Genomic DNA, 19727 nt, shown 5'->3' with positions numbered 1-19727 from the left:
ATATGTTGAGATACATCAAAGTGAAACCTGGTCTTTGACAATTACCAATAGTGTCCAGTGTCTTTAAGTATTTTTAAGCTAAATTTTGATTTTTGGTTTATCCTTAGTTACTTCATATTTCAATTGGTCACACTAACTATTATATTACTTTTCCAATTATATACAAAAACTAAATAAAAATACTACATTTTTAGCCATAACTTAACTTGGGTCGATTTTTTTTCACTGTAGAATTTTAGGCTTCAGTTTTACTTTCCCGACAACAAATAAACTAAACAACAAAAATAAAAAGTTAAAAACATTAATTTCAGCAGCGATTTATTATTTTTAGATTTCAAAAAAAAAAAAAAAAAAAAAAAAAAAAAACGAATGCTCTTTTCTATTTTCAGCTGAAAGTCATTCAATCATGCTTAGCAGTACTAAATCTAGTTATCTTGATACTTTCTGCAAATTAATACTTATTTTGGGTGACGTTAGTCCACACCCATGTCACACAAACTGGCAGCGATTCCACTTATTACCACAGAACCCATATAAATCGCATTGAGCTAGCTGGCTGTTTTTTAGTAATTATGCAAAACAAATTTCTAATCTTGACCTGGCTTTTTAATACCTTTTTCAAAAACTAATGTCTTCTCAGATTTTAAACAAGATATTCTGACCCAGGTTGATTCAAATTATTATAATTTGAATACAGTTTTATATTACTCTAAGCAAAGTGAACACTAATTGTGCATGGAAGGAATTTCATGCTAGTTATAAAATACTGCCTTAGTTTCACAGAAACAAGGCTCTTCCTGCCGAACTGCCTAAGTTTCAGGTTAGATATGGATTGGCCCAAGACCTCAGCAATCCATATTGGAAAGTGCACTGCACTCAGGGGTAAATCGTTATAGCGCCCTCTTAAGGCATGATTTAACCAACTTGTAAACGCATGTAAAAGAACCCCGTGCACTTATCGAAAAGAGAAGGGGTTTGCCCCGGTGTTCCTGGCTGTGGCTGCTGTATGCACCGTAGCACCTTGTAAACTAAATAATTGAGTCTCAGAATTCATAACTCCAATAACCTATCTCTCTGAAAGATACATGCACTAAATAAGACTTCAATACTAAATTACTGTGAATTACTGAGGTCTTAGGCCAAGACTAAGACCCACCAGCTCATGAAGCAGTCTAAAAGAAGACAGACCATTCACATTATCGCATTATCCCATCATTAGTCTTCCGGATTCTAAAATGCTGTTAGAGTGTGCCTCTTTAGAGCCAAAGTGTTAATTTTTACACGTTTTTGAAGGTTGCCGGTGGCTAGAGGCAGTTTGAATTCATTTTTTGTAGCAGCTACACTGCAAGGATTTAATATATGTTCAAACTGCGTCAGGGATAAAGAACATTAATTCTTGTTTAACCCTTACACCGATGTGTGTTAGCACTGTATTTATCAGTACTTTCGATTATACATGTGCTCTTTGAATTTGTATAACATTTGTTGGGGTATGTTTAGTTGCAAGGCAGTGAACAAAAGAAATGACTACTGTATCGCAGTAATAACAGCTACATGGGCTGCTACATGTACAGAGGTAGTGTTTTCCTCATTCTGTGACCAGCCCTCGATTTCACCAAACTCTTCCTAATTTAAGATTAATCTTGGGACTTAGGACGAGTCCCAACCCTGCACTGTAGCATGCAGACCTTAAGATTGATCCTAAGTTAGGATGAGTTACTCGTCCTAACTCGAGATAGGGTTAATCATAGCGTTTCGTGAAATCGGCTGCAGGTTGGCTGATATGGGTAAGCCGCTGGCAAACAATACTATCCAAAAGAATTACAGATAAATGCGGATGCTTTCACAACTTTCTTAAATGAGCTGTAGTCACAACTTAAAATGTTTTCTCACATTCCCACCATGTAGACTCAAGCTTAGATATGAAAACTTCCTTGCTTCAGAACTGTTGTTAAAGTGCCGTAGTCCCCACCTTCTGGACTAACTATTAGATATGGAAAACTTTCTGAGTCGATGTCGCTAACTTTTGGCCTCAAGATTAGATACGAAAGCTTTCATGCTTGCCATCGATGTGTCTGAGTCTTAAGTAGACATCTGTGCCAAAACCCTGCATGGTTTGCAAGGTCAACGACCCTCCCAGGTACTCCGCATAGGCTTTGGAGGCTGGTAACCCAAAACCAAACCTGGAAAGATAGAAAGTGGATATAAGTCAACAATGAACTCTTGAACTTTTTTATTACGAAACCTACAATGCCATTTTAAAGGAAACCAACATTGAATTATGTTTAAGCCTAAAAGTGAATCAATTCATTACCTTTACTTAACCTAAGATGTAAGATTAAGTATGAATTTGTATATTCTACGGGCTTATTAACTTTGTAATCATCATCTTAAGACTGGTGCCCTCTATCATGGTGCTCCTTGAAAGGAATTATGAGCTTATTGGACATAGAAATACATGCATTATAGGGCACCGTCATCACAAATTTTATTTGGTAAGCAATGGCACAAAGTGTTGCGAAAGTATTTTGTTGTTGTTGTTTACATTGAGTTAATAATTTAAGTAAAATACCAAAGGGTGGCTGGACATTCATCAGAGACACAGACAAAATCCAAACATGACACACCTCCACTTAAGGATAGAAAAGGAAAGCAAAAAGATCATGGGAGGGAATCCTAAAAGAGTGTGGAAATAGAAGCAGAAATACAACAACTGGCCAATGTAACATGAATACAACTCAATGGCTAATTTTAGATATTTATAAACCAGGATTTAAAGAACGCCAAAATTAATAAAAAAGGAACTAGGCTCTACTTAGACAATAAATAATTGAGGAAAGAAGCACAATAATCAAAGTACAGTGTTACTTAAAAAGCTACAGTACATGGACAATTTGAAGTATAAACATGATAAAAATGGAAAAGATATTTGACAAAAATCATGTCTTAAAATGGATAGACCCGATGCATTAGCCGCTATCGCTCAGGTCAGACAATAGAACATGCAGGGGTGTAAATGACGCGCACAACTCTCGACCAACAATAGGTCTTCATTAACCTCAGTTTGGGTCTTGTGAGATCATAAGCAAGGAAAACACTGAGAAATACAACAAATGCATTCATTAAACATCATCATGTGACAATGCATATATACAATCAAAATAATGTAGTAATGAAGTAATAACTTACAAGTATGCAGGGGACCAGTGGAAACCAACTTCAAGTATTTGGGGATACACAGGGTGAAGAAATGTAGAACATATGTAGCCAGTCTTTTATCTTCAAATTCATTTCCAATGAAGTTACAGAATTACCCTACACAGTCCATGGGTCATTACTTTTATCCTAAAATACTCAATTTTCAACAATAGCACAATGTTTACTGAACAAAAGCTCAACCTTATGCATTCACTCCAGGGCATTTTCTGGCAGGCAATATGCTGTGTTGGTGATACAAGACGTTTCACATTGTGTACAATAAATCTGGCACAATATTAAGTGGGATCCACACAAAAAAACAATAGCTGAACAAATTTAAAGATCCACAAAATAAAATTTAAAAAACCCACACAGCAATTCCCTTAACTTAAAATTTTTAAGATTGAACATTTTCTTCCATTGAAAATTGCTCCTGAAGGAAAATCCGGGGTGGATTTCACAAGGAGTTAGTTAAGACTAGTCTTAGCTCGAATTAGGACTAGCCGTAAATTATAATAAAACATAAGGAGTCGTAGGACCATCTTTGTGAAAAAGATCCCTGGATTTGTGGTTCAATAGTAACAAGGTCGATATGTGTACATACCCGCACAATGGCCCCGGCGACGTTCCTGCAGTCACGTTAGTCAGCGCACCAAACGTTCCCCCCGTCACTCTAGGATCTAGATTATCCTGCGCTGTTGTGAAGTTATACTGAAATACCTTGTTGACGATGTTGTTAGGGATGCCTCCCCCTCTGTCCGAGATTCTACAAAATACGAAGAAAAAAACATTAGAATCATACATACGTTTTGAAACAGGACACTTAGTTATTTTTAGCCTCCCGAATTCCAAAATCTACTCTACGGCAGTAAAAAAAAAAAAGCAAGATCTAGTTCCCAAAACTTAAATATACACAGCAAAGAAACTATGCACATAGTGTTACCACAAACCGAATATACTACATAGGCATCAAAATAAATCAACAAATAGAGAAAGTTTTGTACCATAACCAACTTCAACTGTATAACTTTTGTGCAAATCTATGCGCTTATTAGTTTTTAAGCCCTCACCTTAGCACATAAGCAGCTGAAAACGTCATACCATATACTTTTCTTTTTTCACATGCTGGTTATCTCTTTGGAATGATCTTCCACTGAACCTCAGACTAGTAGCCACGCTCCAGCTTCAAAACCAACCTGAAAACTCACTTGTTCAGTCTTGACTTTAAGTACCCTCATCAGCAGAAATGTGGTTAGTGCCAGGAGTGTCTTACTGACAGACTTGGCTTACTTACAAATATAACTGATGAGCAAATCTGTGAACAATTTTGTTTCCAATCTTACCGGCGCTGTTGTGAATAATACCCTTCTGAAAAGTTGACCTACCTGATGATGAAGTCCATATCATTATTGACTATAGTAATCACAACATCTGGGAGGTTATGCGGTGTATCTAGATGACTCTCAACAGTTGCTCTGTCAAAGAAAATCAAATAAAGTACAACAGAACCAGAAGGACGAAGAATCTTAATCACATTTGCTTTGCAATAGTGCACGTTCTTGATCATGCTTTAATAATTCAAAATATACTTTTAACTTTTGGAAAAGGTGGTCCCTTTTTTTAAACATTGCCGATTATCTGGAGCGAATCTGTCCACGCAGAATAGGAACACACAGTCTAAGAAGTGGTGTTACAGGCAGTTACGCTTCTCAGATTCAAATTTGGGGCATAAAAACTGGAAGGAGCTTTACATTGCATCATGACCGTTAGCCATGTACATTATGCATCTTAAATTTGCATTCTGTGTGTTTACTGTCTAAACATTATCTGTCAAAGTTCATTCCGAATAAGCTTGGGCAATATCGATTTATTTTATTCACGATATATCGCCGACAATATATCGCGATAGTCGCTATAATCGTGATTAATTAAATTTGACATCATCAGTCTTCTAACTCCAAGTGAAAGTTGTAGAAGAGACAGTCATAGCATAAGAGAGGTGTTCTAATGACCTATTCTTCTGGTTTTACTCCAAACCTATGGGGTGCAAGATGTCTCAGCTAGCAAATACATCGCGATATTTAATCGATATCGCAATATATCGCGATTATCGCGATATATCGATATTTCGATTAAAACCGAATCCATCCGATATCGAAATCGTTTCCAAATTAATATCGCGATATTCGATAATATCATGATATTGCCCAAGCTTAATTCCAATTTTCGTTTTGAAAAATCCTGGACATGCAACTTTTGCCGAACGATTTCCATCATCTTATTATTTTACTTAAGTTACCTGAGTGAGTTCTTGATGAGTTCTGGAAGCATGTAATCCAGAGGCTGCATGATGTAGGGGAAGTTTGCTCCAGTGTGTCCGTTAATGCGCACCTTGGGGGTGAAGCCGTATCTCATCTCACACTGCTCCCTAGTATCAATAAACACATAGAACAAGTTAGCATCAATCAACATTAGGGGACAGGACCCTCCTCAGCCAAGGTTAAAGAGTGCAGAGGGGAGAAACTCCACTCATCCCTTAAAATAAAGGTGTGATAATAAGGGAATCAATGTGTGGTGAAGAGGTTTTCAACTTGTGATTTAATCCCAACGAGACCTGGTTCTTGATAATTTTACCGAGACTAAGTCGAGATAAATTATCAAGAATCAGGCCTCGGCGGGTTTAAACCACTAGTTGAAACCGATTCAACACACTTCGATTCCAATTCATAAATACCTTTTCGGTCAAAACCTCATAATTTTTTGGTCAAAACGTAAAATAAATGAAAAAATTATAATTGTTAAATGATTTCTTTCAACACAACACCCCTCCAGCTATGAAACGGTAATGCCCTCTGCCGCCCTCAGGTAAACATCTCCTCATAAGGGAATGCTGTGGGCATCACGCGTATTGCGTGATGTGGCATAAACTGTTTCAGCCGTTGCTCTCGACCAATAGGAATGAAGAAACTGTATTATAAGAACAGGTGCAAGGTTGCGAATCTTGCCCATGAATTAACACATTTTACCGGTCATAAACAAAGGTTTATACACACCCATGTGACGCGCTCTCCACCAATAAGAATAGCGAAACTGTCTGAGGTATTTATGAATAATGGTTTAAAATAACAATAATAATGTTTCTCAAATGGAACCTGAAACAAAGAGGGTTTCTTACATTGCAAAGTCAGCCCATTTCTCAATCAGTCTCTTCAAAGCCATCTTTGTACAAATAATTCCAATGGAGTCTCTCTGATGAAAGGAAAGAAGAAGAAAAAGCATTAGCCAAATTCAATTCAATTCAAATTTGCTGACTACTAAAACAATTCCATTTAATTCAATTGTCTACCTAACCTATTGAGGGCGCCGTTTACAACTTCAGGAAATTCAAATGACACAGACGGCTTGTGATTTTAGATGCAAGGTGCCAGCACACAATTTTCCATGTTAACTTAATTCTAAACACATGCATATTTCATCTGCTGCCACCTAGAGTTCAACATTCTCCAATTACATGTGGATACTCTTAAAAAGGAAACTCTGGTTTTAAGTCTCAAAAGATCAGGAATAAAATGCTTTGATCTCTAAGAATGATGTATCCACCCACCCTGTCTTGGTGAAGTCCAAGATGGTGTTCGGCAAGCATCCTCAACCCTAGACGAGAGGTCAAAGTTCGGTCCAAGAAAGAATAAATGATGCTTTCATCCTGGATGAAAAACAAGAAGAGGACAAACAAAACATTATGAATACAAACTTATGATACACCCAACACCCTTGGGGTTTCCATGGACAGACCATCATACTGGCTCCCTCTGGTTATGTTTTATGGGCTGACCTAGCAGTTAAGAGCAACAGACTCAAGCTCTGGTGTCTCTGATCGACAGGGTTTGGGTTCGAGTCCCAGTCTAGACACTTAATTATAACATTGTCCTTTAAATGGGACATAAAGCTGTAGGTCTGGTTCTGTGTGTTGTGTGATGCATACATGTAAAACAAAAGAACCCAGTTACACTTGTCGCTAAGAGAAGGGGTTTGCCCCGGTGTTCCAGGTTTGATTGGCAGTATATTGTGCCACAGCACCTTGTGAACCATTATATGCAAAAGGATTAGGTCTCGTAATTCAAACGTAGTCCCACATACCTTGCAGGAAATACTATGTGTTAAAGCGCCCTGAGCGTCACTGAGTGACGGATATGCGCCCTATATAAGAAGCCACTAATATTATTATTATTATTGTTACCTTTAGGTGTTTTTTACACTCCCGGAAGCCTACAGCAAGGTGTGTTACAACATCTTTATGCTCGTCGAGGAGACCGTTGACGAGCTGGCAATACCTCTGCTCTGTTTCATGATTGGTTATCTACGACAGCAAACAAGACAAAGATATACTAGACTCTGTATTGAGCCTGGCAATGACTAGAGCAAGCTAGTTGCAACATTGAAACCAATTAAAGCCAAATACACTTTCGGTACAGAAACAACAAAAAAGTTTACAGATTTACAAATTACAGGGTTTATAGAGGGTAATGGTGAAAGACGACTCTTGAAATATTCTTCCATGAAATGCTTTATACTTTTTGTGAAAACATTAAAACAACATCAATTTTCGATAGCGAGAATTACAAAATTATTTTAAACACATGTCATGACACGGCGAAACGTGCGCAAACAAGAGTGGGTTTCCCGTTATTTTCTCCCGACTCCGATGACCGATTGAGCCTAAATTTGCACAGGTTTGTTATTTTATACATAAGTTGTGATACACTAAAAGTGGGACTTGGACAATACTGTTTACCGAAAGTGTATAATGGCTTTAATAACTCGCACAGCAAAATTAATATAAAACAAATTCCTCAAACCGCTTAGCAAATGCTACATGTAGTCCTGGCTACAGTCCTACCTCCCCAGGTTGTACAATAAACAGGATAGTTCTTTTTTTTAAACTTTGTGTTTATCAGTCTCTGAGTTTAACAAAATCTACTCCACTGCAGTAGGAGTAATACCCAGACAAGTTTTTACAAAAAATCTACACAGCGAAGTAAATACAAATACATCAGGGTGTTACTTCAAACAGAATATGCAGGATACTTTTTGCACCTCACTCGCTAAAGAACCACGCTGAACAAAATTCATGGATCCTTGTTGTTCACTTTAGACCTTTCTATCTTTTCAGAGCCACCACTCCTTCAAAAGAGATTTTACCCATGGTTGTACACGCAATTTTACTATTAATATTTATATTTATAGTTACTCCAACCTTTCCATTGTTGATAATCAACCCTTCCTGTAAAGATTCATGAGCTGAAACATCTCTAATGATTTGTTGATTTATTTCCAACAAATTTAATATATGTTTGAATATTATGTGTAACGTTTCTACAAACTATGGGTATCTGTTTTGTTTTGCATTAATGACTTTCCATACCTTACTAACCTCGGTTGGCAAAAACTCGGGCTGTGACATTGCACTAAGCCTTTTTTGAAAAATGGTGGACACTATGGTATCGCACTGTGTGACTTGGGTGGATGTGATCAGATTAACCCGAACCCATCCATAGTAATGCGTCCACTGTACCTCAAACTAGCTCATAGGAAGGTTTAAAGCCATGATCAACTGTCCCTTTTACCCCGAAAATACTGCATGATGAAACATATGGAGTGCTTGAGGTGGAAACAAATTTTTTAGTGGCTTAGGTGTGACTCTTGCGTCCAAACCTCAAGCATTTAACAATGGGTGCCACCCACTTGACTCTATTTAGTAACCTTACGTTAGGGAACTCTGATGTCATATGGAATGCTCGTATGTACATCTCATGCACTTGAAGTATGGTAGGATTGCAGCCGACAATGAAAGGCAGGCCCCGGAACTCTGCAATACGGTGTGCCACACGGACTGGCAGCTCCTTGTGTAAATACTGGGCACTCCGCTGAGAAAAAAAATACAAGCAAATGAAAAATTTACAACAAATTTTTCAGTCAATTTCTCTTAATTGGTTTTATTTCTTGATATTTTGATTCGCATCCTGGCTTAAGGGCAGTTACAAAATGGAAGACCGACATTGAGAAAATAGGGATGCTGCCACCATTAGAGCTCTAGAGTGCCAGAACGAGTGCTATAATTTATGATTGGAATACACAATCTGAGAAACGGATCAGACACTGTAAAGCTTCTCAGATTAAGATTTATGGGATAATAACTGATTTTATTTTTTCATAAACAATGCTTAATTTAATAATACTATTAAAAACTGAGTGCACTTTCTAACCAAGTAAGTTATATTTATAACTGGAATACACAATCTGAGAAACAGATCAGACACTGTAAAGCTTCTCAGATTAAGATTTATGGGATAATAACTAATGTATTTTTTCATAAACAATGCTTAATTTAATAATACTATTAAAAACTGAGTGCACTTGCTAACCAAGTAAGTTTTTAAAAGGTCATTAAATTTAAAGGAACACGTTGCCTTGGATCGGTCGAGTTGGTCTTTGAAAAGCGTTTGTAACCGTTTTTTATAAAATGCATATGGGTAGAAAGATGTTGTAAAAGTAGAATACAATGATCCACACAAATATGCCTCGAAATTGCGTGGTTTTCCTTTTACCTCGTCGACTAACACGTCGGCCATTTATGGGGGTCAAAATTTCGACTCCCATAAATGGCGGACCATGTTGGTTTGCACAGTAGAAGGAAAACCACGCAATTTCGAGGCAAACTTGTGTGGATCATTTTCAAACATCTTTCCAACCATATGCATTTTATAAAAAACGGTTACAAACGCTTTTGTTTTGACCAACTCGTCCGATCCAAGGCAACGTGTTCCTTTAAGAGTGATTACAAAATGTCTAACTTCCCTTTAAAAATGTTAGGAATAAAAAAATATGTTCCAACTGACATTAAAACTATGGGAGACAGTAGTAAACATGATGTCTACATGTAACGAGATACAGTCTAATAGTACCAGTCCTTTTAGTGAAACAGGGTTTGAATTTAAAGGGGAAATCACAATTGTATGAGAGAGAACTTTCTACAGTTTAAAAGGAACACGTTGCCTTGGATCGTTCGAGTTGGTCTTTGAAAAGCGTTTGTAAACGTTCATTATAAATTGCATAATGATCAGAAAGATAACTTTGAAGTAGAAATAGTATATGTACAGTACATGTATAACTCGAAAGTACGTGGTTTTCCTTTTACCTCGCCGACTACCACGGTCAGATGACCGACCATGTTCTTCCGCAAAGAAAAAGTAAAACCACACAATTTCGATGCAAACTTGTGTGGATCATTGTATTCTAGTGTTTATAAAACGTCTTTCTAACCATATGCATTTTATAACAAACAGTTACAAATGCTTTTCAAAGAACAACTCGACTGATCCAAGACACATGTGTTCCTTTAACAAGTACACTGTTTTTATTTGAACGAGCACTAAGAAAACATCTCAACAATTGCGTTTATGGTAGTTAGTGTGCTTTAATACTCAACACAATTGAAATAAAGAAACTATGAGGTACTTTTATTCAATTGAAAAACACAAGACCACCGGCCATGCCCAATCCTGACATTACTGGCCTGAGCCTAAAATCACTAGTTTTGGGCCGGCAGTCCAAAGTTAATTTCAAGCCTATTGAAAGAGCACTCACCAGCAGATGGTTCCCATCAGGTGCCTTGCCGGTATAGAGAAGAGTTGCTGGAGTGAGACGCACTGATGGCTGAAACAATAGAGATAACAATAGAGATTATAATTGACTTAAGAGTTAACGAGCAGCTGCTCAAGTAGGGTCTGTACTTCTAACCATTGAAAGATGCTCCAGCTGTTAGAGTAGATTATGAGGTAACCCCTGATAATATGTGTGACATATTTCCATTTTGCAGGTCTACATGTACCGGTATTTTTTGTCGCCCACTTCACACAAATTAGCCTTGTCCAAGGCACTTTACGCAAGCACCAGTCCGCTCCGTATTCACTACATAGCGTTGGACACCTAACTGCATAGATGCATGTACTGTGCCAGTACATTGCATGTACTGGCACAGTACATAACAGTGCTTTGTGTTTCAAGGATTTCAACCTTGTACAAAAATGAAGCTGTTCAAATAGGCTCCACTGGCTTTAAACTAGAAGCCTGAAGCATTGAATTTCAAGAGCTGTTTTTCCCTTCGATGATCTACCTATTTTTTGTAACTATGAGAGACTTTGGAATGCTAGGTGGCAGCAGACTTTACCAGGTAAATTTCCATTGTAATGACATAGTTCTGACCATGTGCATAATATTATCGAGAACGATGGATGTACCTGGTAAGTCTTCTGCCACTTAAAGGAACACGTTGCCTTGGATTGGTCGAGTTGGTCTTTGAAAAGCGTTTGTAACCGTTTTTTATAAAACGCATATGGGTAGAAAGATATTGTAAAAGTAGAACACAGTGATCCACACAAACATGCCTCGAAATTGCACGCTTTTCCTTTTACCTCATCGACTCACACGGTCGGCCATTTACATTATGGGGGGTCAAGTTTTTGACTCCCATAACTGGCCGACCGTGTTAGTTTGCACAGTAAAAAGAAAACCACGCAATTTCGAGGCAAACTTTTGTGGATCATTGTATTCTACTTTTAAAACATCTTTCCAACCATATATATGCATTGTATACAAAACCGGTTACAAACCTTTTTTATAGACCAACTCGTCCGATCCAAGGCAACGTGATCCTTTAATTCGGCCTGGAATTATGCAGAGGCCACATAGACCAGTGCCACTGCTGCCCTGGTCTTGGCCTTGCAGCCCTTTCAATAAAAGTTATTGTCATGACTTTCCTTGTCCTGTAAAAGATTAAACTCCAGGCCTGGGGCCACCCACAGCGTGGGCTCTTTTCTCTACATACGTTATGTCAGAGCGTCTATTTTCATTACTAGCCAGCAGATTCATTATAGGTCTAAATAAATAAATTGATGATTGGGTTAAAGTCTTTAATACATTGTAAGAGGTTACAAGTATCTCCTCTTTGTCACACCAATACAAAGGAAAAAGTGACTGAAAGGCCCTGTACAAATGTAATTTCTTAAGTGCTGGTTTCCTGATAATTTTCGCTCGGCAGAAAACTTGACTACAAGCATTACTTCCCGCTACTGTCTATTTAATTGGGCCCGTGACTTGAAGAAAAGAGGATGAAGTGAGCATCTTTTGACATTTCAACTTGACAATTTATTTTAAAATGTTACCTTTTTAGCTGCAGAGTCGATAGCCGTCTGGTTGTAAAATGAAACAACTGGCCTTGATTTCTCCTTTGCTAAACTGTAATCATGTACCACGGATATCGGCCGAATGTTGCCAACCATCCCGCTGTCTGCCGCTAAGAATACCCTGAAGTCTGATGTTTTGCTTTTTGTCTTGTTCAAGTTGGAGGTAGTATTGGTTAGTCCGATTTGACGACACCCAATTGGTAGGAGACGAATCCTGGGAACGAACACCCCGCTCCCGGCCATGATGACTTTAAAAAAGTGGGTCACACCTACATATATATATAGGAGTACCGCTGTTGTCATTACAGTCACAGAGTGGTCCATTCCAGTAAGCACAGGGTGTTAATTTTAATTTTTGGTTTTTACCCATATAATACACCGATGTGAAGATGTACCGAGATTGCCCGGTAGCTAGAGGCAGTTCGAATCCTATGTTTAGCAGCGGGTACTGCAAACGATTTTATAGATGTTAAATTTGCATCGGGGATAAAGAATATTAATTTTTGGTTTTTACCCATATACACCGATGTGTGTAGCACTGTATACTCAGTACTTTCCCCGAGTCCTGTGAAAAAAAAAATCACAGGCATTTTTACTCGGGTGGGATTCGAACCCACGACCTTTGCAATTCTAGAGCAGTGTCATACCAACTACACATCGGTGTGTATGGGTAAAAACCAAAAATTAATATTCTTTATCCCCGATGCAAATTTAACATCTATTAAATCGTTTGCAGTACCCGCTGCTAAACATTGGATTCGAACTGCCTCTAGCTACTAGAGTATTTGGCTTGCAAGCACGGTGGGCTTCTGGTTGATTGATGCTCAGGGATAAGGGTCCATGTCTCAAATGAGGCAATTGTGTCTCTAATGTATCTGAAGAATCAAGCAATAAAATAATTGGGAACTGAAAAAAAAATAATGAAAAAAATCACACAATTAAGGTATTTTCTGTTACCAAAACATTTCGAGGGTATTAAAAGTATTTAGAGGAAAATATTTTTTAATCCACCTGACTGGTCCCAGTGCATTAACTCTGTAAACCTACCTGCATTTAAAGCCATTATACACTTTCGGTAAACAGTATTGTCCAAGTCCCACACTTCGTGTATCACAACTTATATATAAAATAACAATCCTGTGGAAATTTAGGCTCAATCGGACATCGGAGTCGGGAGAAAATAACGGGAAAACCCACTCCTGTTTTCGCGCGTTTCGCCGTGTCATGACATGTGTTTATAACAACTCCGTAATTCTCGTTAACGAGAATTTATATTGTTTTACCGTTTTCTCAAAAAGTAAAGCATTTCATGGACTAATATTTCAAGAGAAGTCTTTCACCATTACCTTCTGTAAACCCTGTAAATTATTTGTAAATCTGTGAACTTTTTTTTTTTTTTCTGTACCGAAAGGGTCCAATGGCTTTAAGCCCAAAACAATTATTGCTTAATTACATCTAGGCCTACATATTTAAAAAACATTCTTTAATGCCTTGCAAAAAATAGTACGTATTAAAAAAAAAAGGAAACTTTTGGAAAGATCATACAACCGGTTTTTGAAACTATGATAGGGCATTAGGGCATATTTGTCGATTCCCATTCCTTCAAGTACAACTGTTCCCACTACACAGATGACAATACACCTACCTACAAATATTTTAAGAGAGAAAAAAGAAAAAAAACAAAACATCCATAGCAATTGAACATGACCTCTGACCTCAGACTGTACATGTACTGCAAGTCCAAGGATAATTCACTGAGCACACAGCACACACCATGGGTAACTACCCTTGTCTATCAATGGGAGGTCAAAGTTACCATGACAACACTTGATTTCAAGATCCTGTGCAGTCAATTTTCAAAAAAAGTACAAAGACAGAAATCTGATCTGACCTTATTGCATGAGACTTGTTTTCATCCAGCTGAGCTAGGGCATGATCTAACCACACTGTCTACCAAAATGATTCGTCCAATTTTGAATTCGCTCGCTCACTGTGCTGGCAGTCGCTTTTTATAGGGTTAAGGCCCCTATTTTAAAGATTTTTTTCTCTACCTGACTACGTCAAAATCCTTTTTTTTCAATTGTGAGATTTTTTTAAAACAAAAAAACCATCTGGCTTGCTTGGTTTGGATGCTGTATAAATGGACCATGAATGCAAACTTCTTTACACGCCTAATGAACGTAGGTCAAATGTTGGTGTTTTTAACTTTCCGCATTTAACTGGTAGTGGATGCAATTTCAGAGGGGTAATGCACTTCATTTAAAACAATGGACATCTGTTCAAGATTATATTTGAGGGGGGGGGGGAGTATAGCTTTACCAGCACTGTTTTGGATACTGCTTTTATCATTTTAAAGCCACCCCCAATACACTTGTTCACTAAATTTATCACCATACAGTTTAACATTTTGTTTTTAAGGGTAGTGTTTTTTCAAGAACTTTCTCTTTGTGTCAAAATCATTTTCAGGTATGGTTTGTGAAAAACAAAAACACCTGGTTTGAATGTAAATTTAGTACGTTCAATGGACCGTGAAAATGCAAAAGATGTTGGTTAATAAACTTTCCGCTTAACTAAAATTCCAGAGTGTAATGTACTTTATTTTAAAAAACAATCCATTGTCCATGGACATTTGTTCACGATGAAATTCTAACAAATTTTAGGTTAATGATCGATTCATTTCAAGCCAAGAACAAAAGTGATGAAGAAAAAAACATGCCCACAAATTTTAAAACACTTCAACAGCCCCTCTGAATACGCTACATGTACATGGAGCTCACTGCTCAGCCATTATAATAAAATCTCTTTTAAGACACTGGATACTCGAAGACCAGTTGTCGAAGACCAGTCTTCTCACTTGGTGTATCTCAACAATATGCATAAAAAACAAACCTGTACAAATTTGAGCTCAATCTGTCTTTGAAGTTGCGAGATATTAATGAAAGAAAAAACACCCTTGTCGAACCATGGTCACACGAAGTTGTGTGATTTCAGATGCTTGATTTTGAGACCTCTAATTCTAAATCTGAGGTCTCAAATCGAAATCAAATTCGTGGAAAATTACATCTTTCTCGAAAACTACGTCACTTCAGAGGGAGCTGTTTCTCACAATGTTTTATACTATCAACCTCTCCCAATTACTCGTTATCAAGATAGGTTTTATGATAACAATTATTTTGAGTAGTTACCAATAGTGTCCACTGCCTTTAACTACGGTTATGGCTACGTAAAAAACCTTTTCAAGTGAGATTATTAAAGCTAACAAGAAACCTACTTGCTTTGGATGTTATCAATGGACCATGAACGCAAACTTCTTTAAATAATATTGGTTTTTAAATTGGTCGCGCATGGAATTTACAGAGTGTTGTACTTAATTTTTTACAATGGACATTTGTTTAAGATGAAATGCTAACATTTTCAGTCTAAATGAGCCCAAGTTCAATCCAAGTTCAAAGGAAAAAGAATAAAAAAAACCTATTTTTTAAACCGCCCCCCCCCCTCCAACACTTACTTTTTAGGGGTACATGTAGGAGAATCTGGTGAAGTGGCAGCATCTCGTGATGTGCATTTGCCCTTTATATTGTAATGAGTAGGTTGTATATTTCTATTTTTGTATTATTGATTAGAGTCTGACTAAAATCAATTCATTAACCTGTCGATTTTGCTATAGCCTAACCTACAATGTTAGTTGAATGCTTGTAAACCTATTTTAATATTCTTTATTTATGTTCTGGGTAAAATCAGCTTAGCATGAGAAAGCTTTTTGTTTTTGAGAAAGAATTTTTTTTTCCACATTCGTGTGACAAGGGTGTTTTTTCTTCCTTTATTATCTTGCAACTTGGGCAACCAATTGAGTTCAAATTTTTACAGGTTTGTTATTTCCTGCATGTTGAGATACACACACCAAGTGAGAAGACTGGTCTTTGACAACTACCAACAACGGTGTCCAGTGTCTTTAATTAAGAAAGATATATGTACTGTAACTACTCCTACTCTCCTACTAAGCTAGGAGGTTTGTTCTGCTATCGTGAGACGATAGCGGAATGAACCTCATAGTTCTACCTAGGAGCATTCTGTCACAATGCTGTAACTTAGTTGCGATAACATAGCCCTCCTCTCGATGGCAGGAGGAGGGGTACGTTATTGCAACGACGTGCACAGGCCAAGGCAGTTATGATAATACAGGATCGTGAACAACCTGGGGCCAATTTCATAGCGCTGCTGAGCACAAAAATTTGCTTAGCATGAAATTTTGGCCTTGATAAAAACAGACTTACCAACCAAATTTCCACGTGGTTTTTAGGATAAAAACAAACAACAGCTGAGTACAAGTAACAAGCAACCAGATGCAACAAATGGAAATTATGGTTGGTAACCTTGTTTTTATCAAGGACGAAATTTTGTGCAAGCAAATTTGTGTGCTTAGCAGCACTATGAAATTGGGCCATGGTTGACTTCCCACACACATTTCTGGCACCACGCACCGTTTCTCTGAGGGGTCATTCTTACAAATACATGATATTGATACCATTCACCAGGACAGGGTTCTACCAACAGTCATTCTTCCTCAATAGCATTATATGGAACAATCTCCAGGAAGACCTGATCAACTGCACAACTCTTGCTAGTTTTAAGCTGGGTGTACAGTCAGTCCAGCCGTCGATTTCACCAAACTATTCCTAACTTAGGATTAATCTTAGGACTTGGGACGAGTTGAGTCCCGTATCGAAATACGTAGGAAGCATTGAACCCATTCTGAGTTAGGACGGGTTACTCGTCCTAACTCGAGCTAGGATTAATCCTAGAGTTTCGTGAAATCGTGCAAACATTGTAGATTGCGTTTTTTGCTCACACAAGCGCGATTTGGCAATGCATGCCGTGAATTTTTTTTTTTTTTCCGGTGTTGCCCCAATGCGTGAGAAAATGGTTGCTGTGCAGGTGAGCGTGAGACAGAGCCCAAATGCGTGAGTCTCACACCTAATGCCTGAGACTTGGTAGGTCTGCAACCACAGTTACGTAATACACCAGATGGAGGACTGTACTTTACTGGGAGAAGAAGAACTTTAACCATATAGCCCCTTACTGTATGTTGCATCATGGAGGAATAAATTTATACCTCCATAGTAAGGTTATTGCGAATAGCAAAGTATCAAGAGAGGGCGCTGTTGAACCCACACATAGGCATTGTGTGCGCGAGTCGTAGAAACTGCATAGAAACCGCCCCATATTCCTTCCCACAATGCCAATGCATTATGGGAAGGAATATGAATTCTGAATCGCGACACAAACCTTAGGTTGCAATTTGCATGATGTAGAAAATAGATTTAGAACTAAATTTGAATTGAATGAATTGACTATTGAATGAATGGGCCTATTATTTTCATATGTATTTATGCTTAAAAATAGCAAACACATAAGCCAACAGAACGTACTTCTCGAACCATGACGGAAATGACTGTGACGGACGGGGTTTGTTCCGCTATATTGTCTCCATATATTATTGGAGACGATTTATAAAGGAACGATCCCCCATCTGAGAAGGGGAGGAGTTAAACAAAACAAAACGAATACAGATTGCGATTTCGAAATCAAGTAAACAAGTTTACATTTATTTTCATTATAGTTAAACAAAAATACTTACAAATACAATTTGTCCAACTGAATTATCAACTTCAGGTTACCCCTCTACATAACTAGTGACATCTGTAGTATTTCAACTCGTCGTAGAAACCATGGTGAAAGCTATATTTTATTCTGAAATTTCCAACGTAAACCTTTCGGATTGTATGGATGGCGTGACAAACCCAGATAGTCTGTTGCCCTATCTACTGTCACTTTAGTCTTGGTTCCAAGACCATTGGTGTTGCGCGGTCACACACAATCAACGTTCCGATCTATGCACGGCAAAACCTGGGGTGCGTTCCACTCGCGCAAACGACTTGCAACTGTTCGCGCAAACGTTTTTTATCTTTTGAACGATTGGTGCTTATACGCGATGTCAATATGGCGGCGCCCTAAAATGAAGAAGGCGCGCACCATACGTAGTGTTTTTTTTTACTTTGTTTTTGCTGCAATAGTCCTCTTTTTGACATCATTACATCAATTAATGAACTTTTTATTCCAAATCTGCATTATCATCCACTGAAAATACAATGTAATTATGTTTGAGACAAAGAAATAATACCGTATGCTTGTCCGCCATTTTAAAAACCACTCGCAGCAAACACCTCAACGGCGGCGAACAACTCGTTCCACTTGAAATTGTTTGCGAACGTGCGCAACTGTTGGCAACGTTTGCGCGAGTGGAACACACCCCACGCTTTGTAATGACCGAACGCTAGCGGGCGCTCTGTTTAGACCTTTTCGCAAATACTGGGGCACGCGCGTAAAGCTTGGAATTAGGTGCATTGTGGTCTAGCTGATTACAAATTTGATTCATATATATCCCACAATTCACCCCATTCAACAGTCTGCGCTTGCGCATTGGTATTTGCGATAAGGTCTATCAGAGAAACAGAGCGCCCGCTAGCGTTCGGTTATTACAAAGCGTGTACAGAGATCGGAACGTTGATCGTGTGTGACCGCGCACAGCAATGGTCTTGGAACAAGACTACTGTCACTTTTGCTTAACGCCAGTATGAGTCTGGGTACCGTGCACCGTGCAAAATTTATGCTGGCGATCGTTTGTTTGTTGACATAGCGCTTTCCATTGTATTCATGATTTGGGGGGGGGGGGGGGTTAAGGTCACGAATAGTTTGTCCTCTATTGTTTGACTTTGGCCGATGTTTTATCGGTCAATATTTTCTCGAGAAGGTGATTGGGAAATGATCTATGTCCTTTATTCGTGTAAATACATGAGCGCAGTGGCACAAGGACATTTGGGGCCCACTTGTTGAAGATGGGCTGGGAGCGCAAGGCCGATGAAGTGAAAAACGGAGCCTGATGATTGAGTTTTTGACAGAGCTACCGTAAAATAATAATAAGGTGTGAATAATGAAAACTTTTCATAATTGTCGGGATGGGGCGCCTATTGTAAACTAATTTTTTTGCACAATGTGCTACAACACTTTGGTTTACAACAATGGAAATCAATGTGTTGTAAATTATTTCAATTTGTCACCAGTTGTGACATAAGCCTTATGCTTTTTCCCCCTTTATTGTATAACTATTATGGTTTATAGACCAGGACTGAAATGACAAGAATTTCGGTAATTAATTATTTTTTGCATTTTTTTAATCTATAAATCTATCTTGACAATGGAGTAGTCCAGGGAAGTACATGACATTCC

The 19727-nt window shown here is 38.1% G+C and overlaps 1 protein-coding gene across 2 annotated transcripts; it reads right to left on the bottom strand.

Moving 5' to 3' along the window:
* Positions 1–344: 344 nt before the first annotated feature.
* On the bottom strand, positions 345–18685 carry LOC139938324 (branched-chain alpha-ketoacid dehydrogenase kinase-like). Of its 2 annotated transcripts, none has more exons than XM_071933764.1 (11): positions 18622–18685; positions 12420–12709; positions 10843–10911; positions 8964–9122; positions 7436–7555; positions 6803–6901; positions 6374–6447; positions 5498–5626; positions 4584–4673; positions 3803–3964; positions 345–2183 (listed from the first exon to the last, which is right to left on the bottom strand). In XM_071933764.1, exons 2-11 carry the CDS (start codon positions 12681–12683, stop codon positions 2039–2041), a joined length of 1311 nt encoding a protein of 436 aa, XP_071789865.1. In that variant the 5' UTR covers positions 12684–12709; positions 18622–18685; the 3' UTR covers positions 345–2038. The 2 variants fall into 2 exon arrangements, with proteins under 2 accessions (XP_071789865.1, XP_071789864.1); XM_071933763.1 differs by lacking the exon at positions 18622–18685 and adding an exon at positions 18079–18534.
* Positions 18686–19727: the final 1042 nt, after the last annotated feature.

This window comes from Asterias amurensis, chromosome 6 (assembly GCF_032118995.1).
Source record: "Asterias amurensis chromosome 6, ASM3211899v1".
Classification (NCBI taxonomy): domain Eukaryota; kingdom Metazoa; phylum Echinodermata; class Asteroidea; order Forcipulatida; family Asteriidae; genus Asterias; species Asterias amurensis.
The sequence above is the reverse complement of the archived record's forward strand: the minus strand, read 5'-3'. Positions and strand labels throughout refer to the sequence as shown.